Source organism: Lepidochelys kempii, chromosome 7, assembly GCF_965140285.1.
Source record: "Lepidochelys kempii isolate rLepKem1 chromosome 7, rLepKem1.hap1, whole genome shotgun sequence".
Lineage (NCBI taxonomy): Eukaryota > Metazoa > Chordata > Testudines > Cheloniidae > Lepidochelys > Lepidochelys kempii.
Genome location: NC_136386.1, coordinates 17,966,097 through 17,988,222, shown reverse-complemented (window position 1 = coordinate 17,988,222; position 22,126 = coordinate 17,966,097). Strand labels below are relative to the sequence as shown.

Below are 22,126 nucleotides of genomic sequence, written 5' to 3'. Positions count from 1 at the left end.
TTTCCATTTTTCTGGTAGGTCTAATTAGAAATTCTCCTCTGTTAAATAATATACTATTGATGGTTCCTTTAGTAGTCTTTTAAGACAGGTTTTACTGTATTTGATGCTGTCCAATTGTCCACGAAAGTATTTTTGATGTAAAATGATTGCATAATCCTATGTTAGTGTTTTTGAAATATCTTGGTAGCTTTATACATAAGCAACATTTTGATTTCAGGCATGCCACAAATGCCAGGGTCATGGCCGACACAAATGCAGTGCTTGCCATGGTGCAGGCAGGGTAAGTAGCAGTTATGGCTTCTTCAAGACAGTCCCCAATTCCCTACTTTTCATTTGGATGCTTCATTCACAGATGTCTTATCTAGTAATGCAGTTCTACTGTACTTATAAAATGGGAGGATTCAGGATAAGTGTATGGGTGGTAAATCAGCAGGATAGTATTGTTTACTTCTAAACTTTGCACAGTAAAAGCCTGATCCTTCTTTGTACACCCAAACTTCCTATTGACATCGAGGGATCCACATATATAGAATCTGTGTTGTGACTTTATGAATGAAAATAATCTTATTTGGAAATCCACTCAGGTAGATAGGCAACCTCAGGAGTTGTAATACCTTCCTCCTCTTTAGCCTATGGATTACACTGGGTTTGTCTGAGAGTAGATTTGACTCTGCATGCAATCAAATGAGTGTGAATCCTAAACATACAATACAGTAAAACCATCAACACATTTGCTCAGATCATAGCTTTGAAATTTCTCAGTGGAAATGAGTCCCCAATCCAGCAAGCCATATGCCTAACTTTAAGCGCAAGAGTAATCTCACTGAGTTGTTCCCAGCTGTGCATTTGGCCTCCTCTTTTTGATCTGCTCATCCTGCCTAAAGGTTCCCAGCAACAAAAAACGTATTGTTCTTCACAGCACTAAGAGCATACTATTTAGCTAAATCTAGTCCGATTTTAAAAAAATGTGTCTGCAAAGCAGCTTGCTAATCATTACAATCACAAATATAGGTGCAAAAATGTGTATATAATATAAAATACATTTCATCTCATTGCAGTTGTGCCCATTTATACCAGTGGTAAATCTGACCAACAGACCCCTATTTAGCTCACTTTCATAGGCACTGAGATTTAATCAACCTTCTATTTTCCACATTATTGTTGTCAAGGCTGACTCCCCACTCTGGCACTTTGAGTACAGAAGGTGGGGGCCTACAAGGATTTTAAAAATGAATACTGGCCACTCCAGGCTGGTATTAAACTCCCAAGGTCACAGCTTCTCTCTGACCTTGGATGGGTAGATGCTGCCACCACGCAAGTGCAAAAAAACCACAAACCTTTGAAAATCCAGAAAGGAACACTTGGGAATTCCTTCCTGTGGCGTACCCTTAAGCCCTTTCACCCCCCCTTCCCAGGAAGAGCTGAGAAAAAAACAAAGGAAATCAGCTGTTGCCATCAGCTAATTAAACAACATATGCACAAACCTCTTAGGGACACAAAAATCCAATCCTGTTCTTAAAAAAGTTAAATTTTATTAAACCCCAAAAGAAAGGAAATACATTTGGAACTTAGGCTTTTTGTTAGATCTTAAAAGAAACAATTACAAAAATTAAGCATCAAGATTGCTCTCTTGAGGTTCAGCTTAAAGGTTACAAGCAAAACAAAAGCATCTGGGGTTAGCACAGAGGAGTCCACAAGCCACTAAAAAATTAAAAGAAATAACCCTAATTGCGTCTTCCTAGACATTCCCTAATTTGCTTACATTTCTGGGGTTTCAGATCAGCCATCTTTAGGTATGATCTGATGATTTTTCATATGTGGCTTGAAGCTTCTCACAGCATAACTGCTCTCTGTTCCCCTCTTTCCCAGAGAACAACAACACACAGACAAAGGGAAGTTTTTTCCCAATTTTAAAAAGTTCTAGCCCTCCCATTGGCTCTTTTGGTCAGGTGCCCACTCCTTTCCTTTCACCTGTGGGCTTGTTAACCCTTCTCAGGTAAAGCAAGTAGAGAACCACCACCAAGAGGGATTCCATAGCCAACTGGCTGGCTGGGTGTCCACAAAAAGGAGCTATCCCCCGTCTCCTTTATCACAATTGTGCAAAGCACATACCTAACATAACTTGTTTTTTTGCTGAAACCTGACTGAGCAGGGTTGTGGTTAGAAAGCATAATGATAGTGTGCAAGACAAATCTGGCTTTTACAAATCTGAAACATGGTTGTTTCTAGTATCAGGGAGGGCATATTTTATTTCTCTGGTTCATTTTCAGATGAGATGTGTTACGGGCAGTGGGGCCAGACACCGGGCAAAGCAGCAAAAGCGGTGCCAGATGCGTTCAGGTACTGGACGTAAAAGGTAAGGTGGGCTCATCGGCATTTTGCCACCATGGCTCCATTTGGATTATTTTCTAGAATAATTTGATTTATTAAGAAAAAAAATCTATTCCTCGTTCGTGCACAGAGAGGCAGATCTTCTATGTGGAAGTTGCACTGTATGTAAAAGATGAGTATGATTGCTTAGCGCTTCAATATGAAACTGGAGAAAAGCCTGATGAGAGTCTTTGGGTTAAGTTTAGACATGGGAGCAACAAGGGTGATGTCGTGGTGGGTGTCTGCTATAGACCACCAGACCAGGAGGATGAGGTAGATGGGGCTTTCTTCGGACAAGTAACAGAAGTTTCCAGATCACAGGCCCTGGTTCTCAAAGGGGACTTCAATCGCCCTGATATCTGCTGGGAGAGCAATAGAGCAGTGCACAGACAATCCAGGACGTTTTTGGAGAGTGTTGGGGACAACTTCCTGGTGCAAGTGTTGGAAGAACCAACTAGGGGCCATGTTCCTCTTGACCTGCTGCTCACAAACAGGGAAGAATTGGTAGGGGAAGTAGAAGTTGGTGGTAACCTGGGCAGCAGTGACCATGAGATGGTCAAGTTCAGGATCCTGACAAAAGGATGAAAGGAGAGCTGCAGAATACAGACCCTGAACTTCAGAAAAGCGGACTTTGACTCCCACAGGAAACTGATGGGCAGGATCCCCTGGGAGGCTAATATGAGGGGGAAAGGAATCCAGAAGAGTTAGCTGTATTTTAAAGAAGCCTTATTGAGGGCGCTGGAACAAACCATCCCGATGTGTAGAAAGAATAGCAAATATGACAGGCGACCAGCTTGGCTTAACACAGAAATCTTCAGTGATCTTAAACACAAAAAGGAAGCTTATAGGAAGTGGAAACTTGGACAGATGACTAGGGAGGAATATAAAAATATTGCTCGAGCATGCAGGGATGTAATCAGGAAGGCCATAGCACAATTGGAGTTGCGGCTAGCCAGGGATGTGAACGGTAACAAGAAGGGTTTATATAGGTATGTTAGCAACAAAGAAGGTGATCAGGAAAAGTGTGGGACCCTTACTGAATGGGGGAGGCAACCTAGTGACAGATGATGTAGAAAAAGCTGAAGTGCTCAATGCTTTTGTTACCTTGGTCTTCACTGACAAGGTTAGCTCCCAGACTGCTGCACTAGGCAGCAAAGTATTGAGAGGAGGTGAGCAGCCTTAAGTGGTGAAATAACAGGTTAAGGGCTATTTAGAAAAGCTGGACATGCAGAAGTCTATGGGGCTGGATGCAATGCATCCGAGGGTGCTGAGAGAGTTGGCTGATGTGATTGCAGAGCTATTGGCCGTTATCTTTGAAAACTCATGGTCATCGGAGGAGGTCCCGGGTGACTGGAAAAAGGCAAATATAGTGCCCATCTTTTAAAAAGGGAAGAAGGAGAATCTGGGGAACTACAGACCGGGCAGCCTCACCTTTGTCCCCGGAAAAATCACAGAGCAGGTCCTCAAGGAATCCATTTTGAAGCATTTGGTAGAGTGGAAGGTGATCAGGAACAGTCAACATGGATTCACCTGACCAACCTGATTGCTTTCTATGATGAGATAACTTGCTCTGTGGATATGGAGAAAGTGATGGGCATTATATACCTCGACTTTAGCAAAGCTTTTGATACTGTCTCGCACAGTATTCTTGCCAGCAAGTTAAAAAAGTATGAATTGGAAGAATGGACTATAAGGTGGATAGGAAGCTGGCTAGATCATGGGGCTCAACGTGTAGTGATCAGTGGCTCGATGTCTAGTTGGCAGCTGGTATCAAGCAGCATGCTCCAGAGGTTGGTCCTGGGGCCGGGTTTGTTCAACATCTTTGCTGATGATCTGGATGATGGGATGGATTGCACCCTCAGCAAGTTCGCAGATGACACTAAGCTGGGGGGAGAGGTAGATACACTGGGGAGTAGGGATAAGGTCCAGAGTGACCTAGACAAATTGGAGGATTGGGCCAAAAGAAATCTTATGAGGTTCAACAAGGAGAAGTGCAGAGTCCTGCACTTAGGATGGAAGAATCCCATGCACCGCTACAGGCTGGGGACCGACTGCGTGAGCAGCAGTTCTGCAGAAAAGGACCTGGGGATTACAGTGGATGAGAAGCTGGATATGAGTCAACAGTGTGCCCTTGTTGCCAAGAAGGCTAATGGCATATTGGGCTCCATTAGTAGGAGCATTGCCAGCAGATCGAGGGAAGTGATTATTCCCCTCTATTCGGAACTGGTGAGGCCATATATGGAGTATTGCATCCAGTTTTCGGCCCCCCACTACAGAAAGGACGTGGACAAACTGGAGAGAGTCCAGCGGAGGGCAGTGAAAATGATTAGGGGCTGGGGCACATGACTTATGAGGAGAGGCTGAGGGAACTGGGCTTATTTAGTCTGCAGAAGAGAAGAGTGAGGGGGGATTTGATAGCAGTCTTCAACTACCTACAGGGGGGTTCCAAAGAGGATGGAGTTAAGCTGTTCTCAGTAGTGGCAGATGACAGAACAAGGAGCAATGGTCTCAAGATGCAGTGGGGAAGGTCTAGGTTGTATATCTGGAAAAAACTATTTCACTAGAAGGGTGGTGAAGCACTGGAATGGGTTACCTAGAAAGGTGGTGGAATTTCCATCCTTCGAGGTTTTTAAGGCCTGGCTTGACAAAGCCCTGGCTGGGATGATTTAGTTGGGGTTGGACTAGATGACCTCCTGAGGTCTCTTCCAACCCATATCTTCTATGATTCTATGATCCTTAGCTGGGATAATTTTCACCAGCTGAGGAACTGGCTCAGGATATTTTTGGCCATGGTTGAGGCACATTAGAGGGGCAAAGTCAGGAATCTTATGAAAGGCTCTATTCAGCACAGTAATCTACATGACCAGTTTCCCTGAAGTCAGTAGATTCCACCTGCGCTCTTCAGTGTAGGGCTGGTGCCTAAATGACTTCATTCTCCAAGCTTTACAGTCTTCTATGTCACCAGGATGAAGATCTCTTTAAAAATATTAATTTGTTAGAAAACCCTTTTTTCCTCCCCAGAATTTTAAACTGATAATTTATGACAATATGCTTATACCTATATAATACCGCCAACCTCAAATGTTCAGAGATCAGGAGTCACACCCCAAAAATCATGGAGCAGACTTAAAAATCATGATTTTTTTTAAAAAATAATACATTTGGCATTCTGTTTGTTCATTTTCTGGTTTTTGAGCCTTTAGTCTGCAACCAGAGAAAGTTACTTTAAAAGAACAAAACAAACCAGAAAGAAGAAACCTAAGATTCTGATACCTGGAAGACATGGAGACACCAAATACCGTGAGATTTCTGGTAAAGTCATTAGAGTTGGCCCCTACAGCTTTTTCCAGACACAGTATGAATGTTTAAAACAAGGAAGAGAGAATGGACCCAAGCAACTCTAATAGCCTTGTGGCACTGATCCAAAAGTCAACTGAAGCTATTGGAAAGAGTCTCATTGTCTTCAGTGGGCTTTGCTTCAGGGCTTACATTTCTACAGAGCACTGTTTGGGTTTAAGAGTGTTTAGAGCTAATGCAGCTTGGAGAATTATTGCTCTATTGCCTTTCTAAATACCAAACTTAACACGTTTAAAAATGATCTTTAAGTGACATACCAAAAAAGCCCCTGTGCTAAACTGTTTTGCTTATTTGGCTCCATTAGGTTTAAAAGAACAGAGATGGTATTGTGGCACCTTAGAGACTAACACATTTATTTGAGTATAAGCTTTCATGAGGTACAGCTCACTTCAGTTGTAGCTCACGAAAGCTTATGCTCAAATAAATGTGTTAGTCTCTAAGGTGCCACAAGTCCTCCTGTTCTTTTTGCGGATACAGACTAACACGGCTGCTACTCTGAGAGATGGTATTGTGGATAATCATGGCAATAATTGTAAAGCATGAATCCACTGAGGCTAACGAAGGCTTGAAGAGCTTCAATTAATCAGTTATTAACTGCTGCTAATCTGAGTTGTGTTGAGGCAATCAAAATGTACCATGCATGAGCATATGCCTCCTGCATCTGTTAGAGGCAGAGATAGTGTCTGGAAAGGGACACTCAGCCTTCTACAATTGTTTAGGGAAACTGTTATTATCCTTAATTAGATGCACAAATAATTTCTTTGACTAATTCCACATTTACAAACAAAGTCTTTGTGGTGGTATTAGTCATTAAGTTTATACGATAAATGCAAATCCCTTGCATCACAGAGAAATGAAAGAAGTACACTCACTGCATATAATTTTGTTAACCTCTTTACTGCCTTACAGAGATGGGCTCAAAAAAGAAACAAACCTGTCATAAATATAAAGGGAAGGGTAAACACCTTTAAATCCCTCCTGGGCAGAGGAAAACCCCTTTCATCTGTAAAGGGTTAAGAAGCTAAGATAACCTTGCTGGCACCTGACCAAAATGACCAATGAGGAGACAAGATACTTTTAAAGCTGGAGGTGGGGGAAAACAAAGGGTCCTCTCTGTCTGTGGGATGTTTTTATGGGGACCAGAGCAGGAATGCAGGTCAGAACTCCTGTAAAGAGTTAGGAAGCAATCTAGTTAGATATGTGTTAGGTTCTGTTTTGTTCAAATGGCTGATAAAATAAGTTGTGCTGAATGGGATGTGTATTCCTGTTTTTGTGTCTTTTTTGTAACTTAAGGTTTTGCCTAGAGACAATCTCTGTTTTGAATCTGATTACCCTGTAAGGTATTTACCATCCTGATCTTACAGAGATGATTCTTTTACTTTAATTAAAATGATCTTTTAAGAACCTGATTGTTTTTTCATTGTTCTTAAGAGCCAAGGGTTTGGGTCTGTGTTCACCTATGCAAATTGGTGAGGATTTTTATCAAGCCTTCCCCAGGAAAGGAGGTGTAGTGCTTGGGGAGGGAATATTTTTTGAGGGGAGACATTTCCAAGAGGGCACTTCCCCTGTTCTTTGTGTAACACTTTAGTGGTGGCAGCTTTTAAACTAAGCTTGGTAAGAATAAGCTTAGGGGGTCTTTCATGCAGGTTCCCACATCTGTACCCTAGAGTTCAGAGTGCGGAAGGAACTTTGACAAAACCAAACAACATTGAAAACATTGTAGGGCCTGAGTCTCCAGATTTCTCAAATGTTTAACTTGAACCATTTAACTGCTATTGAAACAAACCTTTATTTTTGCCTTTAGAAGGTGCAGCACCTGTTCTGGGCGGGGCAACAAAACCTGTACGACATGCCAGGGAGAGAAAAAGCTCTTACATTTCATACAGCTGATAATAACCTGGTAAGTAGGGTGGGTAGAATGTTGTAGTTATTATATGTAGTACAGCAACACCTTGAGGTTCCAGCCAAGATTGGGGCCCCATTATGCAAGATAGGTAATAAGAGCTAGATGCAGATAAAAAGATTTATTTATTTATTACCATTCTATAGATAGGGAACTGAGGTGCACAGGCCCAGCTCCAACTCTCATTGAAGTCAGTGGGAGTCTTTCCATTGATTTTTGTGGGAGATGGATTGGGTCCAGAGAGATAAGTGACTTACCCAAGGTCAGAAAGGAAGTCTGTGGCAGAGTCAGAAATGGAACTCTGGAGTTGAACCAAAAGACCATCTTTCTTGCCTGTAATCAGATGCATCTCACAGTTGGAAGCATCTCTTTTGTGCAGAGAGTGAAATGAATGATCAAGTCTGAGTTAATGGTAGGTTGGCAGCCAGAGCAGAATGGATGACATTAGCACTCTGCTATTAACACTTGTTGTTTGAGTGGTTCAGTGCCCGTCGTGACATCTGAGTCTAGCAGCTGAATCCCACTTACCAGGGTTTATGCTACAGTAAAAGGCTGGTTCCCTCTGTTGTGGCTTCAGCATTAACGCTTTTAATTTGGTAGCTTTGGAGCCAGAGGTAACAGAAGGGTCTAACAGCGTCTCAGGTTGTGAGCTTTTGTTCCACTTTAAAAGTCACACATTGCCTGTTGACCCACATCCCAAAATACTTTCTAATGGATGCCCAAGCGCCACCGGTTTAAGAACTTTGCTTCTCAAAAATTCACGTCTGTTCATCCTTTAAATCGGGAATTGCCACCAAGTGGTGCTGATAGTTTTTATGAAATGCACACCAGACTGCTAAAGAAAAGGACAGTGACCCTGAGCTGGGAAGCTTTGTTTTCTAATCACTAAATCCTCAACACATGAAGTCCTTCAGGCAATGAAATGATCTAATAAGGTATGTTACAATATTGTATACACATGAGATATAGGTATGCCTACTCTTGGAGCTGGGGATATGATTCCCAGCTCACGCAGACATACTTGTGCTAGCTCTTGCTGAGCTAGTGAGCTAAAAATAATAGTGTAGCCTGGGGTCTCATGAGCAACAGCGAGTGGCAGCTTGGGCTAGCTGTGCCCATGTATGTACCCAGGGGGTTCAGGCGGGTTTGCACTTGGCACGGCTAGCCGGCTGCTCGCTGTTGCCTATGCTACCCAGCCACACTACTATTCTTAATGTGATACTTTTGCTAGCTCTCATCAAACTATGTCTCTGCAAGCTGGGAATCTCACCCCTAGCTCCACGTGTAGAGAGATCCAGATACAGCAGTGGTGGGGAAACCTGTGGCTCACGGGCTGCACACGGCCCGTCAGGTTAATCCGCTGGTGGGCCGCGAGACAGTCTGTTTACATTGACCGTCCGCAGGCATGGCCGCCTGCAGGTTGCCCACCACTGATCTACAGTATATCCAATAGCATTGTGTAACTTCTTTTGAAGTCTTTCTTATTTAGTAACCAAGCCTTTATCTTGTAAGCCATAGCGCAAAATAATTAATTATAATAGAAACCATGGCTTCTGATGGAGGATATACAGCTGAACCTGCAATAGTAAAATAATAGGTTTATAAGTCCTCTTGAAAACTGTAAGGTAGCCTGTTAACCATGAAGTTCTAGTTTCAGGATCTTTTAATGCAAGAGTCATCCATGCCATAAAAGCATTTGAGGTTGTTAAGAAATGAGGTTGTTGCAGAAGAGCACAAAAGTTGCAAAGAGGGAATATTGTCCTCAAATCGGGAAGCGTTAGAGCCTTACTCAAGCGTTTAGAAATAGTTTAGTGTATGATGCTTTTTCTCTCCCAGGAAGAACAAAGTGTTTGAATTTGTTTCTGAGCACCAGCTGAACTTTCCAGGAGAGCTGCTCAGTAAAGTCAATGGAGAGAATGTATTTAAAGATGAAAATATTCTGGTGAGTAAATCTTAGGGCTGGAGGAAATTAGTGATTGTTCTTACCTCACACCCATTTCTGGACTTTCTTCCACTTTACCACAAGTCAGCTTTAGTGCAGGGTGGACTTGAGTTAAAATAACTACCAGCTCCGCAAACCACTAACCAACTGTAAATTAGCTGAATTCTTTATATTATTTATTTGTATTGTGTCAGCCATCCCCCAGGGCTCCATTGTGCTAGGCACAGTTCAAACACGTAACTGAGCAGAGTCCCTGCCCCAGAATACTTACGGTTTAACTAAGCCTGTCATGTCAGTAGTAAAGATCCTGCAATCAGAATTTAGTTCAGGGGTGTGTGAGGCAGAATAGAATCCAGTTCACTATCCCAGAGCTGTATTGCCTCTGAAGTCTTAAGCATACATCACTCACAGGTGTCTAGGAAACAGTTATGTTCATGACCTAGACAGATTTTTTTTTTAAATGTGTCTCTCCAAAGCTCAAGGGACATGAACAAATCATTCTGAAAAAGAATCCATTCAGATTTTCATTTGGCTGATTGACCAGGACAGTGATCCTTCCCAATGCACAGAAGCAGTACTTCTTCCATAAATCATCAACACACACTGAGAAAGCCATGGTGAGAGAACGAGGCTTTGCAACAAGCCTTCGAAATTCAGAAGACTGGTGGGATTCTGTTGGAACAAGACAGGAGTGAATTCCATAATGGAAATCCTTTCTATGGAATTACCACCTTGGCACTGGAATCTGGGGCTTCTCAATTAGAGAACATCAGCTGATCTCAGCTGCTGTGGTACTGCATGAGAAGAGTGTTAGCTTCTAAGTCGGAAGATGCCATCTTTACACAGTCACTTTTCCAGCCACAATTACATTTTGAGGTCTGTAATGTTATGGTAAAATGGATATAAATCTGTATTCACAATTTCACTATTTAAGGACATTCAATAGGTTTTCATTGTGCTGTAGCTGGCTCCTTGCATGGGTTGACAGGATGGCAAACCAGATAGTTTGTGCCACGCAGGTTGGGTTTTTATTCCCTTTTTTTTCTTAATTTCAGGTGTATCCCATCATTGATTTCCCTATACCACAGATCTCCCTAGCTTCACAGAGAGCCATCATGGAGCATAATGCAGCATTCACCACATCATCACGCATTCTACAGCAGGTAAGCAGGGAAGCCAGATAGTAGGACCAAGGGTAGAAGGTGTGGAGATCTGATTCTTACTCATGCAAGGCAAGGTTGTGGAATTTAGTGGCTGACCCAACATGCCCTGACAGCAATGGGAGTCAAAGGATCAGGTTCTTAGCCAGTAGCCCATATTGTAGGTCACACTTACAAGATTGGAGTCTGTATCCTGAAATGCAGAGACCGAAAAGGACTTAGGGTAATGGTACATAACCAGTTGAACATAAGTTCCCAGTGTGATGCTGTAACTAAGAGGGAAAATGTGATCCTTGGATGTACAAGCTGGGGACAATCAAGTAGGTAGGTGGTATTACCTCTTTACTTGGCATTAGCCAGCCCATTACCGGAATACACTGTCAAATTCTGGTGTCACACTTCAAAAAGGAAGCTAAAAAATTGAAAAGGGTTCAGAAAAGTGCTACAAGAATGATCTGAGATCTGGAAAACATGCCTTACAGTGAGGGACTTAAGAAGCTCAATTTATTTAGTTTCTCCAAGAGAAGATTAAGAAGTGACTTGAGCATGGTCTACAAGTATCCACCCGGCAAAGAGATTTCTGACAGTAGATGGCTCTTTAATCCAGCAGAAAAAGGCACAATGAGATCCAGTGGCTGGAAGAGAAGCTGGACAAATTTAGACAAGAAATAAGGTATGCATCTTTAATAATTAGAAAAATTAACCAATGGAACAATTTACCTAGGGATGAATTCTCCAACACTCCACGTCTTTAAATCAAGACTGGATCTCTTTCTAAAAGATATGCTATAGCCAAACAAGTTATGGGTTTGATGCAGGAATTGCTGGGTGAGGGTTTATCACCTGTTATGCAGAAAGTCCGATTAGATGATCATGATGGTCCTTGCTAGCCCTAAAATACATTAATTTATTGTCGGGTGGCAGGAAGCTAGGCTACTCCAAGGGGGGCCTGAGATATTATCCCTCTCCAGCACCTAGGGGAAGGGACACACTGCACCATCTCATTGCTTCACTCTTCATGGCCAACTAGCTCTGCAGGCCAGTGTCTGCATGTAGGGATGGGAAGGTGGGGAGAGAGGAAAGACAGAGCAGGTGGTGCCAAGTCTCTGCCCTATTTGGAGCAATTTAAATCCCTGGGACTATGCAGGGGAAGATGGCCCTGTACTTCCCTGAGAGCAGGGGCGGCACAATTGCCCTTGGCCTCTGAGTCGATGATGAGGGAAGGCTCTTTGTGTCCCTCCCCAACTCAGAGTCAGAAACCGGCGCAATCTAGTCCTAAGGCATCAAAAGTTGGGCAGCCAAAACCACTGGTCACTCCTGATAATTTTGGATTGTGTTTATTTCATTAGATTTATTCATGCAATTGATTAAAACCAGTGATGTTGGGGGAGGATGTTAGATTTTAATTACTAGGTTAGTCATTTAAGAGCAATATTATTTTTGAGCAGATGTAAAGCCTGATATCTTTAAAAATCAGAATTAAATCCCAGGGGAAATAATGGCACTTTTCTCTAAAGACAAGAGAAACTTCTTTCCCCCTTTCCAAACAGTCACTGCCAATAAATTCTTTATTCTCCCGGGTTAATATCCTAGCAGCTAACTTTGCATAACCATTATGTTCCATCAAGTCACATCTATTGCCTTCATTAGGTTGCAAATGCTAAATTATAGCTGGTACATACTGCCTTTTCCCTCGGGAAAGAGAAAAATGCCACCTTAAAAAAGAAAAGTAAATTAAGGGACCAAAATAAGCTAACAGGGAAATGGTTTGATTTTCCATATGGTCTGTCAATCTAAAATCAGCTCTTTGGCAAGCTCTGCTTTCCAAATTAATTCCAGGCAATAATTCTCACTATCAAAAGCAGTTTGTTCACTAGGTTGGGACACACCATCCAAATGCCTCCTCTAGCTGCCTGGGAAAGCAGGTGTCGAGAAGCTCTTCCAGTGCCAAATCTCCCAGACCATGTGTTGTTTACTTAGGTCTGAGCTGCGTCCTGCCAGACCGTTCCTCACTACTTAATTCTTTGCACCCTCCACTTGCTCTTGCTAAAGTTCTACCACTTAATAATCAGCATCTTTTGGAAGAAAAGAGGAGAAACACCTCTTACTGCATATTTGCTTGGCTGCTGGCATTCCAGCTTTTTATGAAGTCGGCCATATGATGGAGGTAAATATTGTGCCCATAAACGTTCCATAGGTTCAGCGTGACTACAGTCTGGTGGCTTTCGCTTGCTTCATTTAGTTGTGTTTAGAACACTAACCTTCTGTGTACTTGTAACACCTCAGGGTGGGCAACTGAGGATCATTACATAATGAGAGCAGGAGATCATTACTTAATCTACCACAGCTACTGCATTTCTCCTCTGCCTTTTTAGTTTATACTAAACGAGATCCCAGCTGCATTAGCTTTGCTTCAGCACTGGATGGCAGTGTCTCTTCATAATAAATGCTACCAGTGGAGCTGTACACCTTTGCAAGGCTGAATGGGACTAAAGAAAGAGAATTATGTAGACAAATGGTTTGACTGAATGCTTGCTTTCAAAACACTACAGAACAGCGAACAGTCATTTAACCTAGGTGTTAGCTTCCTGTGCAGACCTTTTTCTGGCATGGTCCCTCATTGAAATATTTGCACTTGATTAGTTATTTCTAGCTGTTGAAACACATTTGCTAAAATGTCCCCCAAACAGGATTTTGTTCCAGGTAACTCTCTAATTGGCACGTGTGATTTATCTGCAGCTTTCTGCACAGAGACTCAAAATGTTTTACATGGTGTGAGTGGGTTGGGATTACTATACCCATTTCACAGATGTGCAAACTGATGCACAGAATTGTTAAGTGAACTGTCCAAGGCCATGCAGCTAGTTGGGATGAGTCAGCAGGGGCTAGCATGGCAAATCTGCTTATGGTGATTCTTTGTCTGCTCTTTCACTCCTACTGGAGTATGAGGGAGTGATAGGACCATCAGAAGATGCAACTGGGCAGAGTGTGGGACAGAGTCAGGGTGTCTTTGGCCCTGGAAAGAGTGTGGCGTTGAAGGCATTGGGGTGCAACAAGGAACCCATTAGTGACAGAGTCTTAGCAGCTGAAGTATCTACAGTGCTTATCTCAGCTGTGGTACAACGGGTGTCCTACCAGGCGCTGCGTCGGATGAGGTTTGGTACCATGACGCCCCAGAGACTCTCCGAAAGACAGTCACACAGTTACTGACTGAGCCATGAATAGAATCCAGGAGTCCCAGGTCCCTGTTCTAGCCACTGGACCACACTGTCTCCTAAACCTCTTCCTCTCCTTGCGACAACTCATCCTTAGACCCTTATTTCTATATGCTCCAAAGACAATTGATGGGCTAGTCTTTACCTTTCTCAATGCTGCTTCTTCACTGACATGCTACCCTCCCAGGAAGATGCTGATCCTTGAAGAGGAACACCAAGCATTTGCTGTCATTGTCTTTGAACTACTGTGGAAATGTTTTGTGAGGCCAGCATTTGGAGGGGACACAATCAATCTGCATTGGTGACACTTTCTGCCATAGAAGGCACCAGACTCCTAGAAGATGGTTTGTTTCTGATTCACAATCTTCTTGAGTTCCAGCAGAAGTGAAATGTACCCAAACATATTCTTGAGGCCCTTGTACAGGGTACAGGAATTTTGCAAGTTTCCTAAGAATTCTTCCATTAGGGGAAGAGAGTGTCATGGAATTTATGGCAGTTCTCTCTTTCTGCCCCCAGTCCCTGTGTGCTTCTTCATGCTACAAGGGGCTATCCACAGGCCAGTACACCAAGAATCCACCCTCCAAAAAAATGCAAAGAGGGAAAGGTGGGTGGATTAATGCTAACAAGGTCAGCATTAAACTTCACAAGAACTCTGCTGGGTTGCACTGTGGTAAGTATGATGCTGGGTTGTATGTAGGGTTGGGAAATAGAATACCGTGTATGCAGCATGTCCCTTGTTTGCATCCTCCCCATCCACATAACTGGAAGCCCGGAGAGCCCTTGTGTCTTTTGGGTAAGAGAAAAAGAGAACAGTGCTATTGAGACATGCTTCCTCCTTCTAAACCATGAGGGTACGGAGCCTGTAAACACCTCTGACTTACAGTCTATATAGCCCAGACAAGAGAAAGGAAGTATTATCTCCATGTCAAGGAACTGAGGCACAGATTCCGTGACTTACTAAGGTCACATAGGAAGGCTGTGGCAGAGCCAGGATGTGAAGCCAAATCCCCTGAGTCCCTTAGCCCAGCACCTTAACTCAGAAGGATGATCTTGTGGCTATCTTGGGTACTTATATAGGCCTCATCTCCATAGTGTCTGAACACCTCACAATCTTTAATGGGTTTATCGTTGTAACATCCCTGTAGGGCAGTGGTATTATCCTCATTGTACAGATGGGGAAACTGAGGCACAGGGAGACTCAGTGACTTGCCCAAGGTCACACAGGAAGTCTGTAGCAGAGCACAGAATTTAACCCAAGTCTCCTGAGTTCCAGGCTAATGCACTAGCCATTAGCCCATCCTGCTTCTTTCTTTTATAAAAATATATGAGAAAAGAAAATCTGCCACTAAGGGCAGGATGGTGAGATAAATATAGTATAATATGTAGAAGGATGTCCTTCTCTGAATATAAAGGGGTCACTGTGAGCTTCCCATATAAAAAGACACCTATTGAATTAGTTTTATTAATAAACGGTCAGTCACTACAGAAAAAGATTACCAAAGAAGTGTGTGTTCATATGCCACTCAGGTATCATAGGCATAAACTTTAAGTGTACATAGTGCAAGTTCACTATAGTAAAATTGAATCTACATAATGGAGGATAAGGAAGAAACAAGTCTAAAAGCTCCATTAAATGTTGGGTTGGAAGAATAACAGGAATAATCCTTATTCCCTTTGTAAAAAATGTCTCTAGCTCCCTGGGCATCAGCAAAACTTCATATAGTTCTGGTATTTTTGGCTGAGAAAAGAAACAGATGAAATAGGAACCAGTTGGAAATGGATTACAGACAAACTAAATCAAACAGAGAACTATAACCAGATAGTGTGTAAACTGTATATAAGTGAAAAGCAGGTAGATTACAATATGGTCTCTTTTTTACACAAGTTTACTGTGTATTTTGAAACCACCCATCTAATTTTCTTTACGCTGTAGGAGCACTGTAAGTTAGAGAGAGCCTGAGCAACAATTTTTGGGAAGGTTCAGATTTAGAGCCAAGATTCAGGGGATCCTGGGTTGGCGATCTTGATTTGGCACATTATTGAAAGAGCCATGGATCCAAACTTTTCCAGGGTTTGATTCTCATTAGAAAGGGTCAAGACCTATTGAACCCTAAAGCCTCTCCTCCCTGCAAGGGGAAAACCTATTAGTAAAACATTTCAGTTTATTTTAGCCAAAAGGCTGATCTTCTCCCTCATTCAGAATAGGCACTATCTAGGACAACTGTGTAGTAATGGCTGATTCTTTAGTGTTTTCCACTGTAGAATATTTTATAGAAAGAACAAGGGTAGGTAGACTAAAAGTGAAGGTTTAAAAAGTTTAGCTGCTTTCTTCACATTGCCAAGGTAGACATGCTCCTAACAATCTTTATTTGGGAGCAGGGGGATGGGGCTACATGGAATGGAGGCTGAAAAGAATCTGCAACTGTAATTTAATGGACCAAATTATGCCTTTAAGGATGGCCTTCTCTAGGCAATCTCATTGTCTAAAAGCTTGTAATCTGTGGCTTTTACCATGCTGCTGCTTGTCTATATACTTCACTTTAAAAAAAGTCTTAGTACTCTTCCCACAGGGAAAGTTCCGCAGACATTTTTCTGGGAGACCTGAGGAGAGACTGTCTCAGGATATTCACACTGTGGGCTGGAGATTAGACTTCTGTACTCTTTTACCCTAATCTTCCCCTCCACACAAAAGCCAACCACTATCAACAACCCCCCACTCCCCCGAAACTAGGAAATGACTCACAGTAATTGTTTGTGCATCAGGCCTGTTAAAACATACTAGCCCCAACTCCTAGATAACCAAAAGAACCCATCAAAGCTTTTATATAGATAAACCCTTCACAGAAATTCAAACAGAGAGCCCTGCTCACCCAAAACTAAACTAACTATACTTTTTTAGACTACAGGCCTTGCTACTACCCTCCCCCTCAGCCTTCCTGATTATTGACTTGAGGGATCCCTTTATAAATGAAGGTTAATAAGGAACTCACACCTGGGCCCTGGTTGACCAATGAAGAGTTCTAATTAGCTCTGTCAGTATCCTTCAGGGGGTGGGACCCAGTTTAGGCATTAACTCCCTGATTGCTGGCTTTGATGCAGACCTAGTTTCTGAAGCAAAAAACATGTCTTTAATTTCCTTTCATCTGAAATTTTCCTGGAAGCTAAGGATTTATCTATCTACAAGTACTCAAATAGTTTTGTAACAAGGTCATGATTGACATGCTTATCTGCCCTGGTTACAGCAAGCACAGATGACTTGTACCCTCGTGGCTTTTAACCAGAAAACCGTATGTCCACCGTTTACACATCTACTCATACAAAGCTGTTGTACTATGTAGCTATCCCATAGTGCCTTGCAGGGACAGAGAGGGAAAATTGTATCCACGGGAGATGTACCAACAATATATGAGGCAATGTTTTCTGGGGTGTGTTACCACACACACAGCTGTGACAATACAGGACTGGCTAACCTGTTTACACAGTGAAAGGGTCACATTTACCCAGCAAAATAACACTGTCATGACACGGTTACAGGAAGACAACTACATGCTGGCCTGGCCTAGGCACACAGTTAGCTCCCAGGATTACTGAGTATTAACCTTGTCTTGTTTGTGAACAAGTCGAGCATGTCACAAAGTGGTTATAAACTCCCTGCCAATGTTCTAGTGTGCACAAGGCTGAAAGCTCCAAACACACAGGATAGTTTGTTGAAGAAGGGGGAGAGCATTTGACAACTGATTTGGTGGCTGAAGGCACCTCTCTCGATCAGATGTCAGGCGTTTCTTTCTTCCTCTCAAGATGTGGCAAAAGGTGAGGCATCAGCCTTACTTAATTAAGGCTTTTCATATGCTTTTTTTTTCTTTTCTCAGCGCCAGACTATTGAGCTGATCCCCATCACAGAAGTTCATTATCTGTACGCAGGGAAGACGTACCTATACTATGTCTATGGATTAGAAAACAAGGTGTATGCACTGGACTACCCAGAGAGGTACTGCTGTGGCTGCACCATCATATGATGGCAGTGGAATGCTTCTAGAGTTCTTCAGTGTGAAACAAACAATGGCTGCATTTACAATGGCAATATTAAGATCTGTAACTTCCTGTGGATGCTCTGCCAGCGGGGTCAGCATCAGAGGAAGAAACAGCATGGCAGGACCTGGGTATTTTCATCACTGTGTCATCTGGCCCGGCTCACGGTACAGTTAGAAGACAGGGTGGTAATAACTCCTGAGTCCTGTGTACTCTGCAGCTTTATCTAGTGCTACCACAGAACTGCATGGACCTAAAATTTCCAGTGTAGACGAAGTAAATGAAAGAAGAAAACAAACCCTACCAGGAGAGAGAGAATAAGGAACACAATTCACATACACATCAATGCTATTAGCAGCTCAGAGCCTGATTCAGCCTCATTAGAGTCAATGGAAAGATCAGGCCTTCAGAAAAATATTTCCACCTGAGGATGTTTTGGATTTTTTGTTTATTGCTGTAATAATTCACCATTACAATGTTACATATTTTTAAACCTTTTTTTACATTCAAGGTTATGCTACTTATGATTGATGCATTCTCGTCTCTCTTCTTTTATTTTCTTTGTTAGGATTTCCCTGAGCTACTACATATAACCCACAGTAACAGATAACATATTTCTATATTTATTAAATTTATTTTATTTTAAAATACCAACTAGAGTTTGCCTGACGTTATAATACTTGTATAGAAGGTATCAGATAAGAATAAATAGCATTTTCAGGCACCCTGTACGTTGTGTGCAATGTTCTTGGCAGTCAGAGAGGAGGTGAAGAACATCGGGCCTGTGGGCACATCAAAGTGGAATTGTTTATTTAATTGTATGTATTTTTATGGTGGAATTTTTAACTCTGTTCCCACTTAAATCAATGCTGAAACTCTCAGCCATTAAAGATTATTGCTTTTCCTGAGAAACCAGCACATGCTCCCACGAGTAGCAGAAAAACCACGTTACTCAAATCCTGATGCAATTCCTATAATCTTGTGAGGGGTCAATTTCACCACCTGTTTGTGCCAATGTTTAATTCCTCTCCCCATCCCTAACACCAGACTTTAGGGTTCAGGTTTTTTAGAATAAGGGGTGGATGGGTGTCCAATACAGCTATGTGTCTATGGGAAGTTAAAAGTCCACTGGGAGCTGAGAGACAAAGATCAAGGAGTCCATCGAGCTGGGCTGGTGATGATCATGGAGTCCTGGAAAAGCATGGAAGACTGTTCAGGACGGTCAGCATTTTTTTGAAAAGGATTCTGACAGCTTTGTGTATCCTGAATTTTCCAGCATGGATTGGGATGAAGGTGGAATATTCCTCAGGCAAACTAGCCATGTGAAAATGTTGTTATAGCACTAGAGGTGAAGACTTGTAACTTACTGTTCCCATCACCTGGTTCCAGACAGTGCTTGCTGCCCTCTGGCTGGCAATACTTCATCTAGGAAGGATATCCAATGCTGGGACCTGATCCAGTACACACTGAAGCTAAATGGGAATCTTTCCACTAACCTCAGTGGGTGCTGGATCACGCCTAGAGTATGTAGTGTTGCCTGCTCTTGCAGTTTAACCACTAATCTTGCAATATTTGGTGTTATTCTTAAAGGCCCAGCTAGGGTGATCAGACAGCAAATGTGAAAAATCGGGATGGGGATAGGGGGTAATAGGATCCTATATAAGAAAAAGACCCAAAAATCAGAGCTGTCTTTATCTGGCCACCCTAGTCCCAGCTATTGCCAGAGACCCCCTAAGAATCCTAGCTTTCATTTAAAAAAATGTCTAGCCCTAATTGTGGAAGAGAAAAGCTTGAGTGGGTGAAGTGAGCACCCTCTAAACGCTCAAAAACCAGAAAGCCAATAAAAAAAGCCAACATTTTTATTTTAAAAACTCTCATGTAGGTGAAACCAGATAATCACTATGCTCACGAATGAACTCACATAGAAACATGATAAAACCAAAAACACCCATGGGCCAACACTTTTTACAAAACAATCATTCCATATGTGACCTCTCAGTCCTTGTCCTCAAAGGAAACCTGCACAACACCTTCAAAAAACGAGCCGGAGAGCTTAATTCATAAGTTTGCTAGACACTAAAAATCATGGTCTAAATAAGACACTGGATTTATGGCTTATTACAACAATCTGTAACCCACTCTTTTTGTCCTATGACTGCAGAGTTATTAAGAGGCCACCTCACCTTGAATGATCCCTTAGAATATATGTTAACTAATTATGCTAAACAATTTATTCCACCTTGTATTTAGTTGTGACACTCTCAGTACCTTCCTCAGACTGGGAAAAGACTGTAGCTCAAAAGCTTACCTCTCTCTCACCAACAGAAGCTGGTCCAGTAAAAGATACTACCTCACCCACCTTGTCTCTCTCATGAGTTTTAAGGCAATTTCATAATTTTGGAGCCTGACTCCTGGTTTTCAGATAGTTGGGATTGGCAATAGTGAGTACATTTTGGTACCTTCAGTTTGCACGTAACACTCCTATTGACATCACAAGGTCATGTGGGAGCAGATTAGGTATGGTGCATAGCTTGAATTGTGTTAGATTAAAAAATGAAAAGCTGATGAATATTTGGGTTGATGGACCATTTTTCAGAATTCTTTTCACTGCTCTAAATTTAGCAGAATCCAGTTCCTTTGAAAGTAATGTTACAGCAGAAGAATTAGTTTCTAGAGGAGGTCTGTCTCATATTATTTCTAGAAGAGAAAGAAGCATCCCATTGGTAATCTACTGTAACACACGGAGAATGAGAGCGGGAGAGGTACATGCCCTTATAGTTTTGCCCACCAGAGGGAGGCAAATGCAAACAGAAACGTAGTTTTGCCTGGCATTCCATTTTTCATCAACGTTGTTTGCACAGATTCAAGACTGTATGGTTTCTGGGACTTCTGCTAACAATTGTACATAGTAGAATTTAGCCCTGGCATTTGTTCTTAAGACAATTAGGCTCACAGACTGAGTCGGCTGCTGTTAGTCCATAGATTGCTGCATTATGGCTTAAATCCATATTGCTTCGGGTGGTCTTTTATATTGGTCTGAGCATTTGGAATTAGATTTTGAAGCCCTCACATTTGTGGCAAGACATTGTGATCTAGGGCTTTGATTCAGGTGCGTTTCTAAAATCACTGAAAAACTGCTAAGAAGAATGCACTTTAAAATAATATTTGACTTTTCTTTTGCCTTGCCGCAGTCTCTCCCCCCACTTCCCTGGTGTCATATATGATAATATAAAACAAACCAAACTGCATTTCCAAGGAAAGAAGAGCATTTCAAAGGGCTGTTTCTGAAGCTTCCTCTAGCCTTCTTTCCCCACTTCACAGATACCTTTACAAAGCACAGTTTGAAGCAACTTACTCTCCTCCCTATCCATGTCTTTCTCACTCAGTAGCTCTAATACACACTCTATCCCAGTGGTAGGTCTTGCCTGAAATACATCAAGCAAACTCATGTGTGCATTTACTATGTACAAAGTGCTATAGCAGTGCCAGAGCTATCAATTCCTTTAATTTCTTTTTTTAATACACAAAAAGTAAGTTCATTTCTCCAAGATGAGAAACTACTAATACTCACAAACCAGGAAAGAACTCCTCAGCTCAGGCAAGCGCTTAAGGGCATCTGTGCCCTTGTCGTCAGCCTGCAGACAGCTACTGCAGCATAGGAGAAGGAGTCCTGGGCTCCATTTTCTGTTCCGTCCCACTGCATAGAATTTGTTGGGTGTGAACCCACTGACCATGCCCTTAACAGGAGCAAACATTTGTACTCCACTGGGTTCTGTGGCCAGACTACATCTCCCATAATGCACCCAGAGTCACGTGACTCCCGTACTGCACCACACAGGTTGGTGAGTGGGGAATTTGCATTGTATTATGGGACACCTAGTCTACCAGAGAGCCTGACCCCTAGGAGAGAATGTGGGCTCAAACTACAAGGTCCATGAGGCAATGTACTGATAGGGAAATTCAGTTTAAAGTTTTGCTGGAATGATTGGAAAGGAATCATTTCAGGTCAGTTCAACAAAATGAAATATTCTGAATTGAATTTATCCAAATGAAATGTTTCATTTAGATTTTCCCCATCAGAAGATCAAAACATTTTGGAAAAATTGAAATTTCCCTATGGAAAATGTCAGTTTTGTGGAAACCACATTTT

At 42.2% G+C, this 22,126-nt stretch overlaps 1 protein-coding gene across 3 annotated transcripts in view; it reads left to right on the top strand.

The window, feature by feature from the left end:
- Positions 1–18,772, top strand: part of SSUH2 (ssu-2 homolog) — a 33,083-nt gene extending 14,311 nt beyond the window's left edge. For 2 of the 3 annotated variants that reach the window (XM_073354812.1, XM_073354814.2), the window contains exons 7-12: positions 218–280; positions 2,271–2,356; positions 7,532–7,627; positions 9,467–9,572; positions 10,628–10,735; positions 17,817–18,772. In XM_073354812.1, the coding sequence (XP_073210913.1) occupies positions 218–280; positions 2,271–2,356; positions 7,532–7,627; positions 9,467–9,572; positions 10,628–10,735; positions 17,817–17,963 (606 nt within the window). In that variant the 3' untranslated portion in view covers positions 17,964–18,772. Of the gene's footprint in view, positions 1–217; positions 281–2,270; positions 2,357–7,531; positions 7,628–9,466; positions 9,573–10,627; positions 10,736–11,342; positions 11,406–17,816 lie in introns of all 3 variants that reach the window. The other variant, XM_073354817.1, reaches the window with a different exon arrangement.
- Positions 18,773–22,126: the final 3,354 nt, after the last annotated feature.